This window comes from Fusarium proliferatum, assembly GCF_900067095.1.
Source record: "Fusarium proliferatum ET1 genome assembly, contig: FPRO_scaffold001, whole genome shotgun sequence".
Taxonomy (NCBI): Eukaryota; Fungi; Ascomycota; class Sordariomycetes; order Hypocreales; family Nectriaceae; genus Fusarium; species Fusarium proliferatum.
The window spans coordinates 5,051,642-5,071,329 of record NW_022194790.1 but is presented as its reverse complement, the minus strand read 5'-3'; the positions used below and the strand labels follow the sequence as shown (position 1 = coordinate 5,071,329).

Sequence of the window (19,688 nt, the reverse complement as noted above, 5' to 3'; positions counted from 1 at the left end):
CCCTTGATTCCTCATGATCCCTCACTGCCTTATCCTTCGTGCGCTTCCCAAGGGTGTTGGTTGATCAGGTGTGAGAGACTTGTGTCTTCTCAACTGACGCGTGGTGACCTGAATCAAGCATGAGTTGTCGATTATGATATTCCACCACGAATCCTTCTGGGTCACATCGCGAGCTCTCTAGCTCCTATATTCAGCTGCCAATTGACCAGCTAAGCCCACTAAAGGACGATCATGCCGCAATCTCACCGTTTGACAGCTTGACTCGTCACCAACAACGCGCAAGTTTCCCGGTTTCCTGTCAACCCTGTTTTCTTTTCCCTGAAACTATCGGTAGTTGAGGAGACGGACGCAACCAATCTAACAGGCTGTTTGACGATCAACGGCGTATCCAGTCCGAACTTGTTTGCTTTAGTTCGGACCAAAGCCTCCAGGTCAAGACATCGATCTATCGAATTTCGATGTAATAAATCTTGGAAACGGTGAGATAGGCTGGCACTTTTGATAAAACTTTAGACTGAGACATGCTCTAAACCTTACTACAGGTTCTAGTGTCGAGGAAGTCGTCAAGTCACCTTCCTTTCTACCATTGCTGGCCCAGAACTACAGCAGAGTCCTTGGCGTATCTCGACATTTAGTTGGTCCAAGTTGAAATAACAGGCTACTACTGATTGAGTAAGTGAGTCGAAGATGCCTGTACTCTGTCACCCTCACCCTGCTCTGCAATGCACCATGATCAGCCATCACACGCTATTCGGATGAGAGCGAACCCTACAGTGTGCGTGCCAGGATCAGGCAGATCTTGAGACATGTCTTCTGCGTGTCTAATCCCGCCGGCTCCGAAGCAATACTTCACTGGATAACGTTTGTCGTTCACGTAACGGTTACGGGCTTCAGGAAGGGTATGAAACAAAACTATCCCAAACGAGAATGCCGCTTCCCATTCCGGGCACGACATACATATTGCACAGGAGTCCATCTCCTCTCTCATGCATGGGAATCCAGCACGAACAGGAACATGCGTGAATGACTACCTAGACTGTGGCCTAGAACAGCCGCCGGTTGACTATTTCCGCATCATCTTTGTCCTCGCTCTTCTCCCTGCCTGAGAACAAAACATGGGCCCTGGTAGAGGAACCTTGAAGATCAGCACGGCAACTATGTAGAGTTTGCACCCCAGTCACTGTAACCTTCTCCAAACGATGCGGCGTAGCTGCAGATCTGATTTTCGCGGCGCGAGATAGGATGGAATACGTGACAGCAGCGATAGGCTGGCTTATGAGACATGGCTTTCTGTCAGTGACTGCAGAATCGTACGACTTGCAGTTGGGCTGCACCCACGAGTCTTCTTATCTGAAGAGAAGCGAAGTGATGGGCTGGGGGTGTTTGAGCCGTTGCCATCACAATACCACCCACACTGCATAGGCGGCAGTTACACATTGATTACTCTTTTACGTCGAGACTTGGTCAATACCCGTTAACCAAACACGACTCTTGTTCATGGACGAATGATAGGCGTCAAATGTCATCTCGAAATGATGATAGGGGTATCACTCGTGGCCATAGTGTCATAGATACCATTTGCAAGCTCACTCCCGAAAAGGGTTGAGCGAATCTTCTGTCTTTCTGTGGAAGCCAACCGTTGAAGGTCGTGTTCGTCTTACTTCTTTCTATCTATCCATCTAGCAGCGCTTACTATCGGTTCTGTTGTCCTCAAGGGCCGCCGCCATTGATCGTCAACTCGTCCAGTTTCTCCTTGAGCTCGTGATCCGGCTTGAGGGTACCGTTTGATCCATTCTCGCCGTTGACGGGCTCAGCGGGCGTTTCCCCGCTAGTCAACCCCTTTCTGATGGCAAGGACACTGTCAACGATGACAGCATCGATGCCTTGCTTGACTTGACGCTGCAATGACGGTTAGTAAAATCGACATGCATCTGTTTGTGTGTGCTTAGACTTACCCGAACCATTTCAGGATCGTTATTTAGTGTGCCATAGCTGAAGCAGACAATTCCGTTCTCCTTGACGATCTTGATGAGGCGAGGGCTGTTGACGAAAGGCTCTGCGGCAGCAACAATACCCAACAGGTTCCAGCGTCTGGCGAATCGAATGGCCTCCTGTAAGGATGACGCGCGTATATCACAAACTTCACAGCAGCCTGCGTCTGTCAAGAAAAGGATGGGGATGGAAGGCTGCTTATAACTCAGACAAAGGCAGATGTCGGGGTTGAAAGAGCTGAAGATGATGTGACGTTCTCCAGCAAGGTCGTAGACCTTGGAGAGTACTGTGTCACAGAATGAGTTGAGCTCTACTGCATAAGTGTCCATCTCATGCTCTTCGCTCTCGTGAAGCATAGGGTACTTCATCTCGATGTTGAAGCCAGTTTCTTGAGGAAGTTCTCTGAAGAGTTCCTCAAGCGTGGCGAAAGGAGCTTGAATAAAGTTTCCTCTCGTGTTGCCCTTGAAGCCCTTATCCTTGAAGTCCTTTGTGTGCTTCATGCGTTCATCCAACTCATCAGGTCCACTGCCAGCGAACCCCATAGATTGCGAGCGTTTAGGTGCTAGGCTGTTGCTACGAGCCCGGAAGTCACCTGGCTCACCCGTGGGTACGGGCTTCTTTCTCGATTGTTGTTTGGAATCTCGATTCTTGTCAGGGTTGATGTGCAAGAATTGCTCCAGTGTCAAGGTATGGACTGGTGCATCAATACCTGTCTCACTGACGAGGAAGTCGTGATAGATGACCGGAACATGGTCCTTGGTCAGTTGAACATCAAACTCGACATATTGAGCTCCAAGATTAGCCGCAGCAATGAAGGATGGCAGAGTATTCTCTCCTAACTGGAGAGACCTGTTACTTGTCAAATTCTTGCCGAGTCCACGGTGGCCAATTACCATGGTTGACTCCAGCTTCTTCCAGTACGTCTGTCTCGATGTGATTTCCATGTTTGGGTGGTGGAAAGGGGTGATGACCAAGAAGTTGAAATTGACGGTTCCAATAACATCAAAGCTGCTTGACATGATGGGAACGCAAACATCTCCCTGCAGGTTCATGCGGCTAGATCCCAGGGTTTGTCTGACAGAAGACAAGAGCGCCACGGCGCGTCCAACCTTGTGCTTGTCGTTGCCCGAGTAAGTCGGGACGATATCGAAAAGGAGTTTCACCTTGGCCGCATCTGTTGTCGTGAAAACGACAGGTTCAGTAGCAATGCTATCATGCACCGGGAGATCGATGATGGTGGGCTCACCACTGGCACCAGTAGCAGATACAACGATCGATAGAGCGGTGTCAAGTTGCGTGTTATGAGCTTCGGTAAGTGGAACACGATCCAAACTGACCGGTTCAATGTTCTTTCGCATGTCCATCGATCCAAGACTGACAAGTACAAGGCTCTCATTGGTCAAGTATCGATGGCCGAAGCTCTTGATAGCAGCATCAGGAGCACGCGAGCCATTGTTGATTCCGTTACCATTCGACCGACGTTCGCCGATAGATGACATGTCCGAGGGAGTCGGCTGCAATGCGTCGACAGGACGGGTTGGGGGCGATTCGATCTCAACATCGTTGGTCTCGAGCAGTCGCGCAATATCCATATGACCTCTCAGCGCAGCATGCTCTCTCGCCGTCCAGCCTGAAGAATCAAGACGTATGATATCCGCTCCAGCTTCTACCAGAAGTTCTGCAACGTTGTACTTGCCATCCACAGCGGCAACATGAAGAGGAGTCCATGAGTAGGTGCTCTCTGTAGCTTCGAGATCTGCCTTTTGATCCGCGGTCCCCTTCAAGATAATCCGAGCACACTCTTCATGCCCGAATCTAGCTGCGACGTGAAGAGCAGTCTCGTCTGTCTTGTCCCTCCAGTTGATATCAACGCCGGCATCAATCAGAAGCTGCACGATGACGCTGTAGTTGGACTTGGTAGCGATGGCTAGCACAGCGCCCGATTTGGAAATAGATTTTCGAATTTCGGCCTTGTACGGGCTGCTTCCCTCCCAATTCTCGCCCTGTAGCAGAGCTTGAGTGGTCAATGGATGGCCCCCAACAACGCTGAGATGGAGGGGTGCATAGCCATCGTTATCCTGCCACTCAGGTGTATCAATTCCATCCTTGACGTGGAATTGGTCCCATTGCTGCATCTTGGACATAATGATTTGACACACAACCACAATGCCAAACTGAGCTGCGTAATGGAGCGGCATGCGCCCAAAGGAGTCACGGCTCTTGAGCGCAACCCTCTGCTCTGGGCGCAATTGCTCAAGCAAGGAGATAAATAGCTGGACAGCCTCGTCGTCCTTGGTCAAAAGTAAAGACTCCTTCTGGTTCAGTGACTTGGGAGCCTTGGAAGTTGCCAGACCAGGCTCGAGGTGCTTGTTACTGAACTGTGAGCCTGCAGGGACGGGTCGAGACTTTGAGACCTGCTCTCCTTCAGGAACGGATTTAGTCCTGCCAATGTGAATCACCAGACGATGGATACAGTTACGAGAGTTGATATCATCTGGCTCATCCAGGCTCTTGAGGTTGCTTAGTAGAAACGCGAGACATGCTTTTGAACGCGAGGAAATCGATCGCTGTAAGAGACCCAGCATCAGCGGCTGGGCGCCTTCCTCGACGACATTGCTTGTTTTGAGGCCGACCTCGAGAGCAGGAACATCGTCGTTGCGTACAGCCTGGTCAAGGGCATCGAGCTGGGCTTGAGGCAGGCTCAGCATACCCTTAGCTGAAGCACGACCCAGGGAGCGAGTCGAGTGCTCAGACATTGTGTCATCAAAAGTCTGGGCTTCAGACAGCACAGACATCCACTTGTTAATCTCATCGAGAAGTCTTGTGGTGTTTGCTTGTTTGGCGAAAGGCTTGACCTTGACCTTGGTATCAATATAAGGACCCTGTGTGACAAGGTCCGGAACCTTCTTGTCGAGCTTCTTTGTGATCTTGACGAAGCCCTTATGGTTAATCTCACCAAACCATTGCAAATTTCTGAACTGACTTCTCAGCTCAAGCAGAGCTCCCATAACTTCCTCCATTTCATCCTGATCCAGGGTAGCGACTACGTCGGCGGTGCGTCCATATCGGTTCTGGAGGAGGTTTAGGCGGCGACAAAACTCTGCGTATTTCTTGTTGTAGAAAAAGTCGACATCTTCGAGGTTTCGATCAAGCGCGAAAAAGAATTCTGCATCGAGGGTTAGGGGAGAGGCTCAGTGTGCGACACCAAGAGTCGTCAAAGCCGCCCACCTGCAGGATCCACCTTTTCTCCATTCCTTGCTTTCTCTGCTGCCGCTTTTACAAGCTTCTTGAGGCCCTTGTAGTTGATATACGAGCCCGCCCACTCGGGGACTTGGTTGCGTGGTAGACTAGTGAGAGCAGTGAGCCGGTTGTGTTAAGAAAAGCGCATGTTGCATCAGTACTCACTTTCTTCCGAACTTCATGCTGTGTAAATCGCTAATCGGAGTAACAAAGAAGATAAGAAAAATCGATGGGAAGGTAACGCGACCGTAGCGCGGAAAGGTTGTGTTGGTGTAGAAGAGCTTGCTTTCACAGCACACCGCGTTTCACCAGTTTATAGGTGTCCAACACAGAAAGCTTCTTGTCGCAAGACGCAATCACAGAAACCGTGTCAACAACCAAGTTGATAAAAGGGTTTTTTTTTCGTCTTTCCCGGTCAAATGCAACACAAATGCTTATCCTCGCAGGCCAGTGACGTCAAAGTAAGTTGCAGTGCACAATCAAGAGTACCCAGCGACTTGACTTGACCAAGAGGTGACAGAGCAAGTGACGTATAACTCATGGGAACCTCCCCAAGACACCAAGAGGGTATGCCAAAGATGTCGAAGAAGAGGAAGAAAGAAAGAAAAAGAGCAGAATGACGAAGCGACTGGAGATATGCGATGGAGAAATGACTGGGACTGACTGGATCCAATTCTCACTCACACAAGCAGAATCTTATTAAGAACAAAGCCTAGAAACAAAAAAAGAACAAGGCCAAACTGATTCTTGAAACAACATTCGTCGATCCGATAGATGATGGATCCATGGATTTTGATGTGATCCATCCAATGTGGGGGAGAAGGTACCTGCTTGTCGCACTGATATGTTGGGGTAGTTCAAAGTACCGCCTCGTACTTGCTCTGCTGTACCTGGGCTGTACCGGGCTGCACCAGGACCCCTAAGAAAATGGAGTCGGGCCGCCAATCCAATTGGCCCCGTGGACCCCTCTCGGCCTCGTGACTGGACGGCACGATCCAGGGCGCACCCACTGAAGCGGTCGCATCGTGACCCCTTGGAACCTGTCAAGTTCCAAGGGACGGACAATGCGGCTGGAAATGAATACAGTGTCAGCTGACGAGGAAACTCACTATAGACCGCAGTTAAGGTTGCAGACCGCCATTGTTGGCTGGGCTCTTTTCTCAATGAGTGTTAGATACTGTGCGACAAACACCAATTGTCAACTCATGACCAGGGGTTTGCCCACGGTGACGAACGGAAACGCTTAGTGGCGGCGCTTTTGGCTGCACACTCACGCATTGTCAACTGGGGCGCGACCGAGGTCACTGTTACAAGACCGACCAAGCAAACTTATGATAAGAAGGTATGCTACCTTACCTACCTCTTTTAACTACTGGGAATGATAAGCTTCTCAAAAAGTATGCCATGATAAAGTACGTTTATAACTTATGTTCTATGCTGATGCAGGTTCTAATATGCTGGTGCAATACAATACAATACAGCACACAAAAGGAATGCAGGTAAGTGAGACAATCAAAAGTATGGTACATGCGGCTCATCGCTTTCAATTCCTACCCAAAACTCGCCCTCTGCAAATATCCCACTTGCTGCTCAGTCACAGGCCATGCCGTTAGCCGCATTGGCCTTGCTCTCAAAGTGCGCTCTGCTGCATTTGCATTCATCCGCTTAACCGGTATCGCCTTTTGAGCCGAGATTATATCCAGCTCCTCATCTCGTAAAAACCTCCCGGCTTGTTCCTTACCTTGCTCATCTGATGTATCTCGCCTTAATTCTTGCTCCTCCTCAACGATATTACCGCTCTCAGCGCGGCTATTATTCGAATCTTCAAAGGACCTGCATTCCGTAATACCTCTCTCCACACGTTCTGAAAGAGGAAGCTGTGACATAACTTCCATGATTTCCCCATCCAACTCCACTGTTTGATCCGCCGCGGCGTTTCCAATGTGGAAGGCCATTGACATACGGAACTCAGGTGAAAATTCAGGATAGAGTAGTTTGCTCTCGATGGAGCGTGTTGTCTTTCCAACCAAGTCTTGCTCTTTCCAAAGTGCTTCGATCTGGAGTAGCCTTCTTTTTGAAGCGCTGACAGGGTCCGAAGCCGAATCCCGAGTCTGTGCACTTGACCCTTGCATATCGATTTGAGATGTCAAGTCTGCGCTCGCCAGATCACTCAGGAACTTGCAGAAATCGTAACGTGATATAGACAAATTGTCGAGAGTCGATGTGGGCACTTCGCCGCTTGCATCTCGAAGACCAGCAAGGTCGAGAAGAACCCGTACTCGACTGATCAGGTAAGAAGTGTCCTGATCTCTTCCGAGAAGCATTGAAGGCCATGTAACTGAACAGTTGGTGAAACCTTGGATGAGGCGCACGGCAGATCTCCAGTCAAGAGCCACTATACACTCATCAAACAACTGCCTGATCACATGCGTGCTAAGAGCAACCTTGGCCTTCATGCACGTCACGAAGAACTCGGCAGCCTGATCAAAGAGCTTCATGTGTAAAAGGCCTTGAATAGCAGCCTCAATGAGAGGCTTGTCCAGTGGCGCATGCTCCCAGAAATAGTCGCCCGTCTGGGTCCATGTCTGAACCTTGTAGCTCTTGCGCCTTTCATCAACTGCTCCATCATATGTTTCGTCCGCCAGTCTTCGTCTCAGTTTGGCACCTGTCTCGCCATCGAGACCGGCGAGACTTGCAAGACTGCGCAAGAAGCGACCATGGTTGCCTGAATTCTTGTAGTGATTCAAGATGGCGACAAACGTAGATGGAGTTGGTCTCAGTCGGCGGTAGTAGTAGAAGGAGTTGACAACTGGCTCTGATAGATACTTGTAACCATGCTTATCAAAAGCAACGATCAAGGTATTGTACGTGTGCATATCGGCTGGATATGCAGATACAAGCAGATTATAACACACTCTACCCACCTTCTCCTTGAGGCTCAGTGCTGAACCCACGACTTTGCGAAGATCAGAGTTCAGATCGACCCGGTTCTTTATCACCCTCTCAGGATCATTCTCCACAAGATATCTGAAAGAAGTCCTGTCATTTGCCAGTTGCATGGCCTCGTCGAAGCTGGGGCTCGGTAAATTGGACTTGTCATGGGCATTGGCACGTTTGAGTAATTGTTGAACGAGATGGCTGAGTGTGCGTCCGGCGTTATGGAGCTGTTTGGTATTTAACGGAGTTCTTTGACGGATGCTGACATCTGTTTCTTCGCGGATAATGACTTGCTCAAGGTGATCATAGTCCGTACGCCTAAGAGCATCCATTGTTGCTTGGTCGGGGCACTCGTATTCCTCAGCATGTACTCGGTTTAAGAATTCGTCGATTCGGATGGTAGCAGGTTTGTAAATCTCCTTCATATATGGTCGGTTTGTGTATAGACTCTTGATGGCCCCCCACAATTGATCCATCTGGTGTAGAGTCACTTCATTCTGGGCGGAGTCAATGCCATTCGTCGTCTGGCTTGCTTCGAGGTTCCGGAGTTGCAGCTGTGCCAATTCACGCCTCGTCTCCTCCAATTGCCGGTCCAACTCCTGCCTTCGGTCCTCCTTTCGTACGGCATCGACAATGGCGGCAGTCGCAAACATGGAGCTGTAGCATGCTGTGAAGATATCGGCAAAGGTGACTTTTCGTGGTCGAGCCGCGGTTGTCACTCTCCGGCCGAGAGAGCTCACGACGGATTCGCAGGCGCGACATCCGCAGCGATGGACCTGGCCGGCCCTCGACCACAAAGCCTGCATTTTAAGTGACGGTCTGAAGCTCAGGACATCGCTCTGGAGCGCTTGAGGGTCGTTGCTGTCGGCAATCGTTCAATTGAGGTGTTTCATGGAGCCATCATCAATCAAGAAATTGGCCAGTCACAGATCATTCGATTATTGAAGTCACGTGAGGTTTACCGCGAGTGCAGCTGGAATGCGCTATCGCCACACCCCACCACATCCCACTAGCCACTCATCGATGCTGGAGCTCTTTGAAACGACTGGATTTTGCTTCTAAAGCCTCCAACATCTGAGAATTCCATACCCATTTACAAAACTTACCATCGCGGTTTCTTCTCACATTACACAGCATGTTTGCTCTGTATCTCACAGCTGACTTGCAAGGGTATGCACTAAAAGCTTTTCACCAACACAAGCGAGCTTTACTGACGTGAGGGGCAATTCCGATATGACAGGGTCACAAACTTGCGCCCTGATGATACTCAAGACAACCCTTTTTGGTATATGTTCAAGGTTCAGTGTACTTCTTGTCGAGAGACTCATGCCAATCATGTTGGAATCAACCGATTTGTACGTAATGGCCCGTCAAATTGGAACCGATATACTAATATCTTATGAAGGAGACCAATGAGATGAGTGGGAGTCGAGGAGAGGCCAACTTTGTATGGAAGTGCAAGAACTGCAAGGTAAGTTATTTGATGCCGAGTTATTTTCATCTCACTAATATTATGCAAAGCGAGAATCGTCAGCCTCTGTCAAGGCTGGACCTTTTCCTTATGAGCAAACTGAACCAGCCAAGCCTCAAAAGATCCTCGAGTTCGACTGCAGAGGACTCGAATTCACTGAGTTCAAGGCTGAGGTATGTGAGTTACGAACTAGATGAAGACCATACTAACGATCTGTTAGGGCGAATGGTTGGCCGAAGGCCTCGAGACGGGGACCAAGTTTACTGGCATCGACTTGGAGGAGGGCGAGTGGTTCGAATATGACGAGAAGTCTAACGAGGAAGTCAGCATCAATGATGTCAAATGGGAAGTCCGCCGGTCGTAAGATGACTTGAAGTTGGATATGTGTTGATGGTGGATTGAGCTGTTTGGTGTTTGGAGCGTGGAGACAGAGATGTTGTGTTATTCGGATAGGATAGAACAGCCATATAAGCGACATGCATTCGAGTTGGCTCGAGGAACGAGATTGCTCTACAATATATTCATAAGTAAACTAGTTTCGAATGTGAAAGATATAAGTTGATGGTTGATTATCCCCTGCTGAATACTTTGTAGGTAGTCGACGAGTTGGCCAATCATATCCCCATAATATATCTTATCAGACCCGCTTTCACCATCATGTCTACCTCAGGTTGTCCGTAAAGGTTCTTTCAAGCGACCTGAGCTTCAATCTCGAATTTACTCCAACAATTAAAAGATTCTGAAGCCCCAGCTTTCCAAAATGGCGGTATCAGAACTTCCCGGAACTATCGATTTTCTCACCGATGCAGCACATCTCCTACGGGCCACAGCCCCAGAGACTTCTGCTCATCTCATGAGCCAACGCGGTCATCTTCTTCAACAACATGGCGTAACACTGTCAGATTTTCAGCGACAACACGTATGTGGAGGCTGTGGAATTATCATGATCCCAGGTCAAGAGGCAACACTGAAGTTAGATGCTCGAAAAAGTCTTCAGAGGAAGAAGGCCAAGAGCAAGAAGCCAAGCGGCAACTCGGCCCCTAAAGCAACAGAAGATCTTCAGGGACCCTGCAAGATTTTGCACTGCGACAACTGCCAACGAGATACCAGGATTGTTATGCCGCCTCCAGGACCAGCTGTGAGGCGAAAAACAGCACAGTCGAAAGTCAAGAAAGTTTCGACACCTATTGAGCAGCCCAAACAAACCTCGAATGCTAGCAGCAAGAAAAGAGCCAAAAATCGAAAGGCCGGCCTACAAGCTTTGCTTTCAGGACAAAAGCAACAAACAACGAATCCACTCAGTCTTTCTCACTTTATGAAATGAGAAATATCAGTGGACGACTTGCCATCATGACTTCTATCCATCTCATGGTTAGGCCTATCGGATGAATCTAGGCCCGCTATCCTGAGTCATCGCCGTAGGTGTGTCCCGAACGTTCTAGTGCCTGCCCGCCGCCAAAGTCTGCACCCTGGACCCCATGACATAACTGGGCTTGCCCCTCCAAAAATTTCATGACCCCTCCATGGATTCAACCACCAAAAGACGATTGGATTTTCAAGATTCGATCCCAGCAGACAAGAAATTGAAAATGGCCACCGAAGATACAACCAAGCTTACTCCCGAGGAATTCTTCCAGAGCATCGGTGACAAGGTTAACAAACTTGCGCCTGCTGCTGTTGATGCCCAAAATGCCGACGATGACGAGCGCGCTGTCGAAGAGATTGAGTCTCTGTGCATGAACTGCGGCAAGAATGTGAGTCAACACATCATCGAACAAGTCGCATTGGAATCTAGCTAACAGAGCTGTATAGGGTGTCACCAGACTTCTTCTCACTGCGATCCCATACTTCCGCGAAGTTGTTATCATGTCTTTCTCTTGCGAGCACTGCCATACCCAGAACAACGAGATACAGGCTGCCGGAACCGTCCAGCCCAAGGGAACCCACTACGAGCTGCGTTTGACAAACCTCGCCGACTTCTCGCGGCAGGTTGTCAAGTCCGATACCTCCACCGTCAAGTTCATCGAGCTGGATCTCGAGATTCCTGCTGGTCGTGGCCAGCTTACAAATGTCGAGGGTCTCCTGACCACTGTCATCGAGGATCTCGAGATGGGACAAGAGGCGCGAAAGGAGCAGGCTCCTGAAGTGTATGTTAAGGTCGCTGAGATTATCGCCAAAGGTCGCGCCATGTTGTTGGGCGACGCCTTTCCCTTCCGTGTCTGGGTCGATGACCCTGCCGGAAACTCGTTCATTGCCCCTGATCTCAAGGATGGTGTTGGAAAGTGGGAGAAGCACGAGTATGCCCGAACTGCTGAACAGAACGCCGCCCTTGGACTCTCCGACTCAGATGCCAACGCTCAGCAACCGCAAAACCCTGGCTTAGATGCTGATGGTGAAATCATCCCCAACGAAGTCTACAGCTTCCCCGCGACATGCCCTGGCTGCATGCATCCTTGCACGACACACATGAAGATGGTTGATATTCCCCACTTCAAGCAGGTTGTTCTCATGTCCACCGTGTGTGACGACTGCGGCTACCGCTCCAACGATGTCAAGACAGGTGGTGAGATTCCTGAGAAGGGCGAGAAAATCATCCTGGAAGTCAGCGACGGCGCCGACCTGGCACGTGATATTCTCAAGAGTGAGACTTGTGGCCTTGAGTGCCCCGAGCTTAAACTCCAGGTCAACCCTGGTACCCTGGGTGGTCGCTTCACTACTGTTGAAGGTCTCCTGACCCAGGTCCGTGGTGATCTTCACTCTCAGATCTTCGAGGCCGACGGCTCGGGCCAGGGTGGTGACTCACTTGCCAGTGACGAGAAGTCTCAGTGGACCGCCTTCTTTGACGGTCTTGATGCCGCCATCCGTGGCGAGAAGCCCTTCACAATTGTCCTTACGGACCCCTTCGCCAGCAGCTACGTTCAGCCTCTCGTAGACCCCCCTGCCCCGGACCCCAAGATTCACCGTGAGAACTATATCCGCACAGATGAGGAAGAGGAGGAGCTTGGTCTCAAGGACATGAAGTTGGAGAACTATGGAGAGCAGGAGGAGGGAAAGGAGGCCGAGACTACCGCTGAGAGGTAGCACTTGATATAATTCCCCTTTCGTGTTTTTCCTTTCAAAAGTTCAGCCTATAGATGAAGAAATGATTACACAGTTATGATTCAATGTGATTCCTTTAAATATGTTCACGCTGTGCCACTCTTTTTATTCCTCATGTGGTCGAGCATTGAGATAATTTCCATTCGATACCTAGACAAACAAAAAAGAGGCCGAAGGATGTGCATTTGAGCAAGAATTTAGGCTTGTTCCTCAGGAGCCAGGCCGTAAAGGACCGGGTGCCATGATGTGTCAGGGCGTTTCCAGCGGAGAAGACGCTTGAGAAGAGAAGGCCATTGACGATATGAGGAAGAAGTCCTATTCCAAGATTCCCCATGGTGATAACATAGGGAGAGGCAGCTCCTATTCCAACACTGTCACCTCCGTTGACAATACCTATAAGGGTAGGGTAGCTGCAAAAGAGAATGATACCAACACATAGAGATGACGGGATAAAAAAGATACCGAACCGGATGTGTATGTTTCTGAAGGCATTCTCGAGATGAACGCGCAGAACTTGGCCTCTCCCACGATCATGGAGACAAACTCAGGGCCAACACAGGTGAAAGTGGCTGTCCAGATGGAGCCGAAGAACCCCTGAAACCTTCCAAGATCTCCGTCTGTTTACGGGACCTGCGTTGATAAGACGACGGTTTGCATGTTAATAGGAATCAAATAGAGTATGTAGCTTAAGCTCAACTGCTGCAACAGGTGTATCATCTCTCCAAAACTTGTAGATAGCATTCAAGGCCCATTTCTCAAACGACACCAAAAAGAGCTTAATAAAGAAAGAAGTTCAACCCAATGTTCCGCCGTTCTGATAAATGCACTGCTATCTCAGCGATGCAGTTACTGACAAGGCCTACCATGACAGAGTATAAGGTGTAAGAGAGAAAAAGACTTCCCTGGCCGCCATGGGCGAGATCCGTGGCGATAGAGACAAAGATAGAAGTGTAGATTGGGCGTCTGATAGCTATGAGTTGGGTATGACGGTTGCCTACCTAGTTTACGGCGGAGTTGAGAGTTGGGAGGTGTGAGTTGTTGTGCCTTGGATGATGCGAGACTCAGATCAGCAACTCCAGGCGACATATAATTCATTGAGACGATTCGTATCTATATTTAACATCGTGGGCCATGTCCAATGCCAAATTCACTATCCTCCAACGTTCCATGAATGTTGTCGTCGTTATATCTGAGGAGGAAATGGAAACTGAACACGCCGTTATAAAGACGCCTTTCTCCAATTATGGCATTTTCGTATCAAGCAAAGTTCTGAGCCCCAGGGCCAACTTATCAAGACGTCGGGGCAAGGAACCGAGCCCAAATGTTTTGGGGTCCTTCTCCAGCATTGCTTCCCCTCTCTACCCCAAGAATTGAATTCGGCTCTTCAAAAGTTGCGCTCGCGATAGCATTTCGGGCTTCAGACCCGATCGGAATCGAAGCCGAGCCTAGATACGGCCAGCACGGTCTGATGGCCAGTGAGCTCAGGATCAACTATCAAGATACTACCTCAGCCGTGCACCATTCCCCCCAAGGAAAATTCTTTACAAGTCTTGCATGAGAGTCAAGGTGAAGGGGGATCGGTTTGTGAAGCAATCGATATAATACACAGAAGTGGAAGCGTCATGAGAAAGCTGATGATAAATTTATGCTGTATCAGATAACCAGAAAGGATCGTCAAAGCTGACATACTTGAAGATAATTGACCATATCTATGCATTATTTACGATGCCATGTAGTTATCTATGAAGAGACTTTGTAGGCGGTGTCGATGTATGCCAACAAACATAGCCTTACTTGCCACCGAGGCAGGCTTCTCAGCTTGAATAAGGACACCTACAATGATAAAGTCAAGAAAGCTAGCCAGAAAACGGAACTATATTGCCGAGATAAGGCGTCACACGATCATGACAAGACAGGAAAGGGGACAGGTATCAGAATTCATAAGATCTACACTTCCACCCCTTTTTGGCATTCCTCATCCATGTCAAGAGATATGGTAAGGAAGTCACACGAGTGGAGACCTTTATAGATGTATGAATCCCCATATTGTCAGTGTATGTAGGTGAGTGTTGTCAAGAAACACGAAAGTACGTAGTTGCAACATGAATCTCATATTGATAATGCTAGGGGGTGTGGTATCAATGTCTGGTATGCAGAAGCTAAACTGCTACGCCTTGTCATTTTGGGTTTCATCTAGTTTCCCAAGGAACAGGCTGTTATTGCAACGGCACAATAGTGACCAGATGTTAGTGAATATTGAGCCAGTGACCTGGGAGTGATCATCTGGATAGTAGCCACAGGGTCTACTCTTAAGAAACCTTAATGCTTCGTCCATCTTTTGTGTTTTATATTGTGGTCGTCACCTCTTTGATCAAGGTTGCTTTCTTCATAATTAGTGGGTAGTATGGTAAATGCCAGCTCTTCTCCTTTTGCATGTTTTATGTACGAATATCAAGTCTGATACCACATAGACTCCTGTTATTGACCATCTCTACTACGATCTACCTTCAACCGGAGACCAGACTCCCTTGCCGCGGGAACTATATCCGACCTACATACCAGCTGAGCCGAACTATCTCCAAACTCGACAAGACGGTGCAACAGAAGCATGAACCCCAGAAGTAACAGAAACACTAGAAGGTCTAGATCCGGGATATCAGTCTATTTTGGGCAATCGGTTCAACTATTGACATGCTTATTCGCACTTCTTGCATCGGAATTTGGCATAGACTAATGAAGTTCATGATCATTTGACCAAAGATTGGTAGCTCGATATACACCCTTCCCCTCAACAATGCATCTATGATAGAGATCACCCTTCCCATTGGACAATCTAGTGTATCTAGTGTAGTCAACTGGAGGGTATACAGGAGTATTTTAGATGTAAAACTTTGGAACTTCTCCATGCCTTGCCCTTCTTATTTTGAGCTCTGCAATTCAGGACCGACACACACACACACTCATCTCAACTGGGAATTTATCTACACTGGAAACGAGTATCGAATCTCTATATATTATAGTTACTATGACTTCAGTAATCTACAATACACCTACGTCCCTTCCAGTCCGAAAACCAGCACCGTTCGTTATTGGTCCAACCAACAAAGCCCCTTTCCGACCTACCAACAAGATCCCACAGGATGTCATCGACACAGCTCAAGCCACGCCCATCGAAGAGTTCGATGCCCAAAAGCATGTAAACTTCGAGTTCCCCAAGCGGACTTACACCATGAAGGAATGGGGATACGAGAACCAGGGTGTCTCTCCCATCGCCGCCTCCGACCCTTTCTCTCTTTTCACTGAAGCCGCTGTCAAGCAAGTCCGACGGGAACTTCTCAGTGAAGAAGTTTTACGAACGTGCCAGTATGCTTCAACATTTACAAAGAACCAGATTCGAGGGTATACTCAAAAGTTCATCACTCCAGACACAATGATAGGTTGTTTAGCTAACAGATTACAGACAAGCACCCTTTGCTCACGCTCTTTGGAAGAGTCCCGAAGTTCAGCAAGCTGTTTCAAAAGTGGCTGGTATTGATCTAGTTCACGCATTCGAGTATGAGATCGGTCATTGCAACCTGCTCTTCAGCGATGGCGAAGACGAGAAGAAGGGAGCTAGCGACAACATTGGCTTTTCTTGGCACTATGATAGCTTTCCGTTTGTATGTGTTACAATGCTTTCAGACTGTTCGGACATGAAAGGTGGCGAGACTGCAGTCCTCAAGGGTGATGGTGAAGTTCTCAAAGTTCGCGGTCCAACCATGGTGAGTTACATGGTCACTCAACATGGATGTATAAACTAATATTTTCTAGGGCACTGCAGTGATTCTTCAAGGTCGCTACGTCCAACACGCTGCACTCAAGGCTATTGGTAAAGAAAGAATATCCTTCATCACAGCATTCCGTCCCAAGTCTCCCTTTGTCAAGGACGAGTTGGTCCTCACGGGTTCTCGACCTATAAGCAACCAGTCAGAACTTGTATATGACTACTGCACCTACCGAGCAGACGTTCTTGAGATACGATTTCGGGAACACGCCAAGAAGCTTCGCGAGCAGCAAGCTGCGGGTATCAAGTTCAATCCCAACGCTGTAAGGGAGTTTCTTCAGGAGCAAAAGGAGATGTTGGAGGCGACGCTTTTGGAGATGATTCCAATTTACGATGTCGTTGAAGCGGAGTAGGCTTTGTGTAACTATCAGCTAGCGATGCCTGACTCTAACAAGCAATATGAGTACTCCGTAACGAAGGAGGGTATAAGAATATATGTAAGGGTACACGTGACTCAGCGGAAGAAAGTCCGGAAGACCTGAGTAGATTCCCCGAGCCTCGGCTCCGGGGTGGACTCCCCTCATGGCTCCACTTTAGCCGGGGAAGCTTCTTACCCAACAGGGGCATACCCCAGATACAAGAACTCCAAGCCTCGGCTCCATGATAAAGACATTAATAGCATCAAAACCCGCCTTTTTCGTAATCTCAATCTACTTGCCATAACACCACAGTTGCAGGTAGACTAGACTAGACAGACTCACGCCATGTCTGACAAGGCGCAGAGTCGTATCAATGCCATTGGCAAGCAACTTCTTCCACCTATCAACAAGGTAGCTCCGGGATCAAGTAAGCTCCGCGTCGAGGGCAAAGTCGTCATCATAACAGGTAATGGCACGCGAAAGCTCCTTTAATGAATATCGTTGACTCGGTACAGGCACAAACTCACCGCTGGGTATCGGCCGTGCTACAGCACATCAATACGCTGAGAGCGGGGCCCGAGCATTGTATCTCTGCGACTTTGACGATACGCACCTTGAGTCTCACAAGAAGGAGATCAACGCTGCGTTTCCCAAGGTGGAAATACACACGAGGCGTTTCGATGCCGCGGATGAGGACAAGGTCAAGGAGGTAGTCGATGACGCGATCCAACGCTACGGTCGCTTGGACGTCTTCTTTGCTAATGCTGGAGTCGTCGGTCGAACCACGCTGTTCTCTGACTTTAGCAAAGATGAGTTTATGTCGATACTCAACACCAACACGTCCAGGTATGCGGATTTCCCCACACTATATCCTGGATCAGTATCATCTAAATTATATTACAGTGTCTTTCTAGCTGCCAAGTACGCGGCACCAGCTATGATGCAAACTTCTGCCGACAAGCCTCAAGCCAGCGGCAGTATCATCGGTACAGCGTCTGTAGCAGGAATTCGCTCCAATGCCGGATCCACACCGTACTCAGCCTCCAAAGCAGCCGTGGTATCTCTCGCCCAGACGATATCATACCAGCTCGCCGGAACAGGTGTACGTATGAACGCCATCTGCCCAGGCCTCATCGAGACTGGCATGACAGCGCCTGTTTATGAAGCCGCGAGGGCTCGTGGAAGTGAGAAGAAGATCGGACAGTTGAACCCTATGAAGAGAGGCGGCCATGCCGATGAGATCGCTCGTGTTGCGCTCTTCTTGGGAAGTGATGAGAGTAGTTATGTTAATGGACAGGCATGGGCAGTAGATGGAGGGCTCAGTGCTGGGCACCCCTTTGTTCCTGGAAAACTGGGCTGATTGTCTGTCAGGGGGGAGTATAGTTCAGCTCTGTTATACCATACCACCCACGACACTGGGTCTCATGAGTAGACACTCGCATTTCAGCTCATATTACAGCGTTTCCGAATACTCACATCATCTACGAGCATTCTACTTTACTCATTGGTTTCTGTATCCAACTTTAATCCTCCTTACCTCGGAGTGTTTTTATGTGAATCTGTGCTATTTGTTGCATTAAGCCAATATCTGAACACAAGATATACTCCCTACGCCCATCAAACTAATCAAGTTGAACCGCTAATAAATAGCGACGTGTTTGCATCGAAACTCCTCCCAAGATCGGCGCGACTCTTAACTCAGGCGGTAACCTCCGCGAGTCCAGCTACTTGGATGTGATGAGTTTTCCGATGAAACTGAAGTGTCTACCAATCGCATCATGATCGAGCAAGATGTGATGTTTGTTTGGCAACTCGACGCAGATATTGTTTCTATTTCTGCCCTTATTCGATATTCTCACGTGTTTTTCAGCTTTTTCTCTCGCTGTGATAGCCGCTTTCAACTATCTTTATCCTCCCCGTATTCCGCATCAATATGTGGTGCTTACTGTTCACGACAATGTATACAGAATAGATCTATGACAACGCGCCAATTGCTCTCAAGGCACAAGCTGATCATTGCCTTTGTTTACCTGCCTTTGTTTACCTCCCGTTGTTACTGCCGAATAACTATAACCTTGGATCAAACAAAGATCACCGAATGACACCATCAGGACAACTTTAAACTTCTGGAATTCTCCGTCACACCATCACCAAAACGCAATAATCCACCAACGCCCATCTCTAAATCCCCATTAACTCAAGGGATGGTATGATCTATATGTCGTTTCGTTTGACTTAAACATGTCCGCCGACTAAAAATATGGAGCCTCAAGTTTCGGAGTACGGCTCTAGTCGAAACCAAATCCTGACTCAAACATCAAGATGCCCCCCTAAAAGATCCTGAAACACCCAACGACGGAGAAACCCTTGATCAACGGAGCTTCAATCCATGCAACAGCAAGGAAACATTCTCCAAAAACGTGATTGATAAACATGAGCCGCGTCATCTTCAGCATCGACTGCCAATGAGGCCAAGACTTACGGATAGACGCCCACATCGGCCCCCGATATATCGATTATCGACAAGGTCTCTAAACACGAAACTTGAGCTTGTTAGCCTTATCCATCGGCCTTTTTTTTCCTGCAGACTAACAAACTCAATCCATCAGATCTTTCCACTAATGCAGTCAAAAGTTTACCCCTTGTCCCTTGCAGAGATCGCCAGGGGATCCAATCGTGGTTAATCAACTCCCTGCTTGTGTTTGTCAGAGCCTCTGGATCTTGAAACCATCAGCTTGCCATCGGAGCTGGGATCCGCTGGCGTCAA

General features: G+C 48.7%; 7 protein-coding genes across 7 annotated transcripts; 5 read left to right on the top strand and 2 right to left on the bottom strand.

Moving 5' to 3' along the window:
- Positions 1-1,710: 1,710 nt before the first annotated feature.
- Positions 1,711-5,414, bottom strand: FPRO_00442 (uncharacterized protein; the record flags this gene model as incomplete). Its single annotated transcript, XM_031225387.1, has 4 exons — positions 1,711-1,899; positions 1,956-5,158; positions 5,221-5,339; positions 5,398-5,414. 4 exons carry the CDS (start codon positions 5,412-5,414, stop codon positions 1,711-1,713), a joined length of 3,528 nt encoding a protein of 1,175 aa, XP_031076028.1.
- A 1,368-nt stretch (positions 5,415-6,782) lies between these two features.
- Positions 6,783-8,975, bottom strand: FPRO_00443 (uncharacterized protein; the record flags this gene model as incomplete). Its single annotated transcript, XM_031225386.1, has 1 exon — positions 6,783-8,975. One exon carries the CDS (start codon positions 8,973-8,975, stop codon positions 6,783-6,785), a length of 2,193 nt encoding a protein of 730 aa, XP_031076027.1.
- A 329-nt stretch (positions 8,976-9,304) lies between these two features.
- Positions 9,305-10,004, top strand: FPRO_00444 (putative DUF866 domain protein; the record flags this gene model as incomplete). The annotated part of the gene is made up of 5 exons (XM_031225385.1): positions 9,305-9,339; positions 9,410-9,524; positions 9,575-9,640; positions 9,691-9,813; positions 9,861-10,004. The coding sequence occupies 5 exons, from the start codon at positions 9,305-9,307 to the stop codon at positions 10,002-10,004; spliced, it is 483 nt and encodes a 160-aa protein (XP_031076026.1).
- A 396-nt stretch (positions 10,005-10,400) lies between these two features.
- On the top strand, positions 10,401-10,964 carry FPRO_00445 (uncharacterized protein; the record flags this gene model as incomplete). Its single annotated transcript, XM_031225383.1, has 1 exon — positions 10,401-10,964. One exon carries the CDS (start codon positions 10,401-10,403, stop codon positions 10,962-10,964), a length of 564 nt encoding a protein of 187 aa, XP_031076025.1.
- Positions 10,965-11,229: 265 nt separating this feature from the next.
- FPRO_00446 (putative zinc finger protein ZPR1) lies at positions 11,230-12,721 on the top strand (the record flags this gene model as incomplete). The annotated part of the gene is made up of 2 exons (XM_031225382.1): positions 11,230-11,394; positions 11,453-12,721. The coding sequence occupies 2 exons, from the start codon at positions 11,230-11,232 to the stop codon at positions 12,719-12,721; spliced, it is 1,434 nt and encodes a 477-aa protein (XP_031076024.1).
- Positions 12,722-15,764: 3,043 nt separating this feature from the next.
- Positions 15,765-16,915, top strand: FPRO_00447 (uncharacterized protein; the record flags this gene model as incomplete). Its single annotated transcript, XM_031225381.1, has 3 exons — positions 15,765-16,150; positions 16,200-16,500; positions 16,550-16,915. The coding sequence occupies 3 exons, from the start codon at positions 15,765-15,767 to the stop codon at positions 16,913-16,915; spliced, it is 1,053 nt and encodes a 350-aa protein (XP_031076023.1).
- Positions 16,916-17,266: 351 nt separating this feature from the next.
- On the top strand, positions 17,267-18,281 carry FPRO_00448 (uncharacterized protein; the record flags this gene model as incomplete). The annotated part of the gene is made up of 3 exons (XM_031225380.1): positions 17,267-17,387; positions 17,437-17,767; positions 17,825-18,281. 3 exons carry the CDS (start codon positions 17,267-17,269, stop codon positions 18,279-18,281), a joined length of 909 nt encoding a protein of 302 aa, XP_031076022.1.
- Between the last annotated feature and the right edge of the window lie 1,407 nt (positions 18,282-19,688).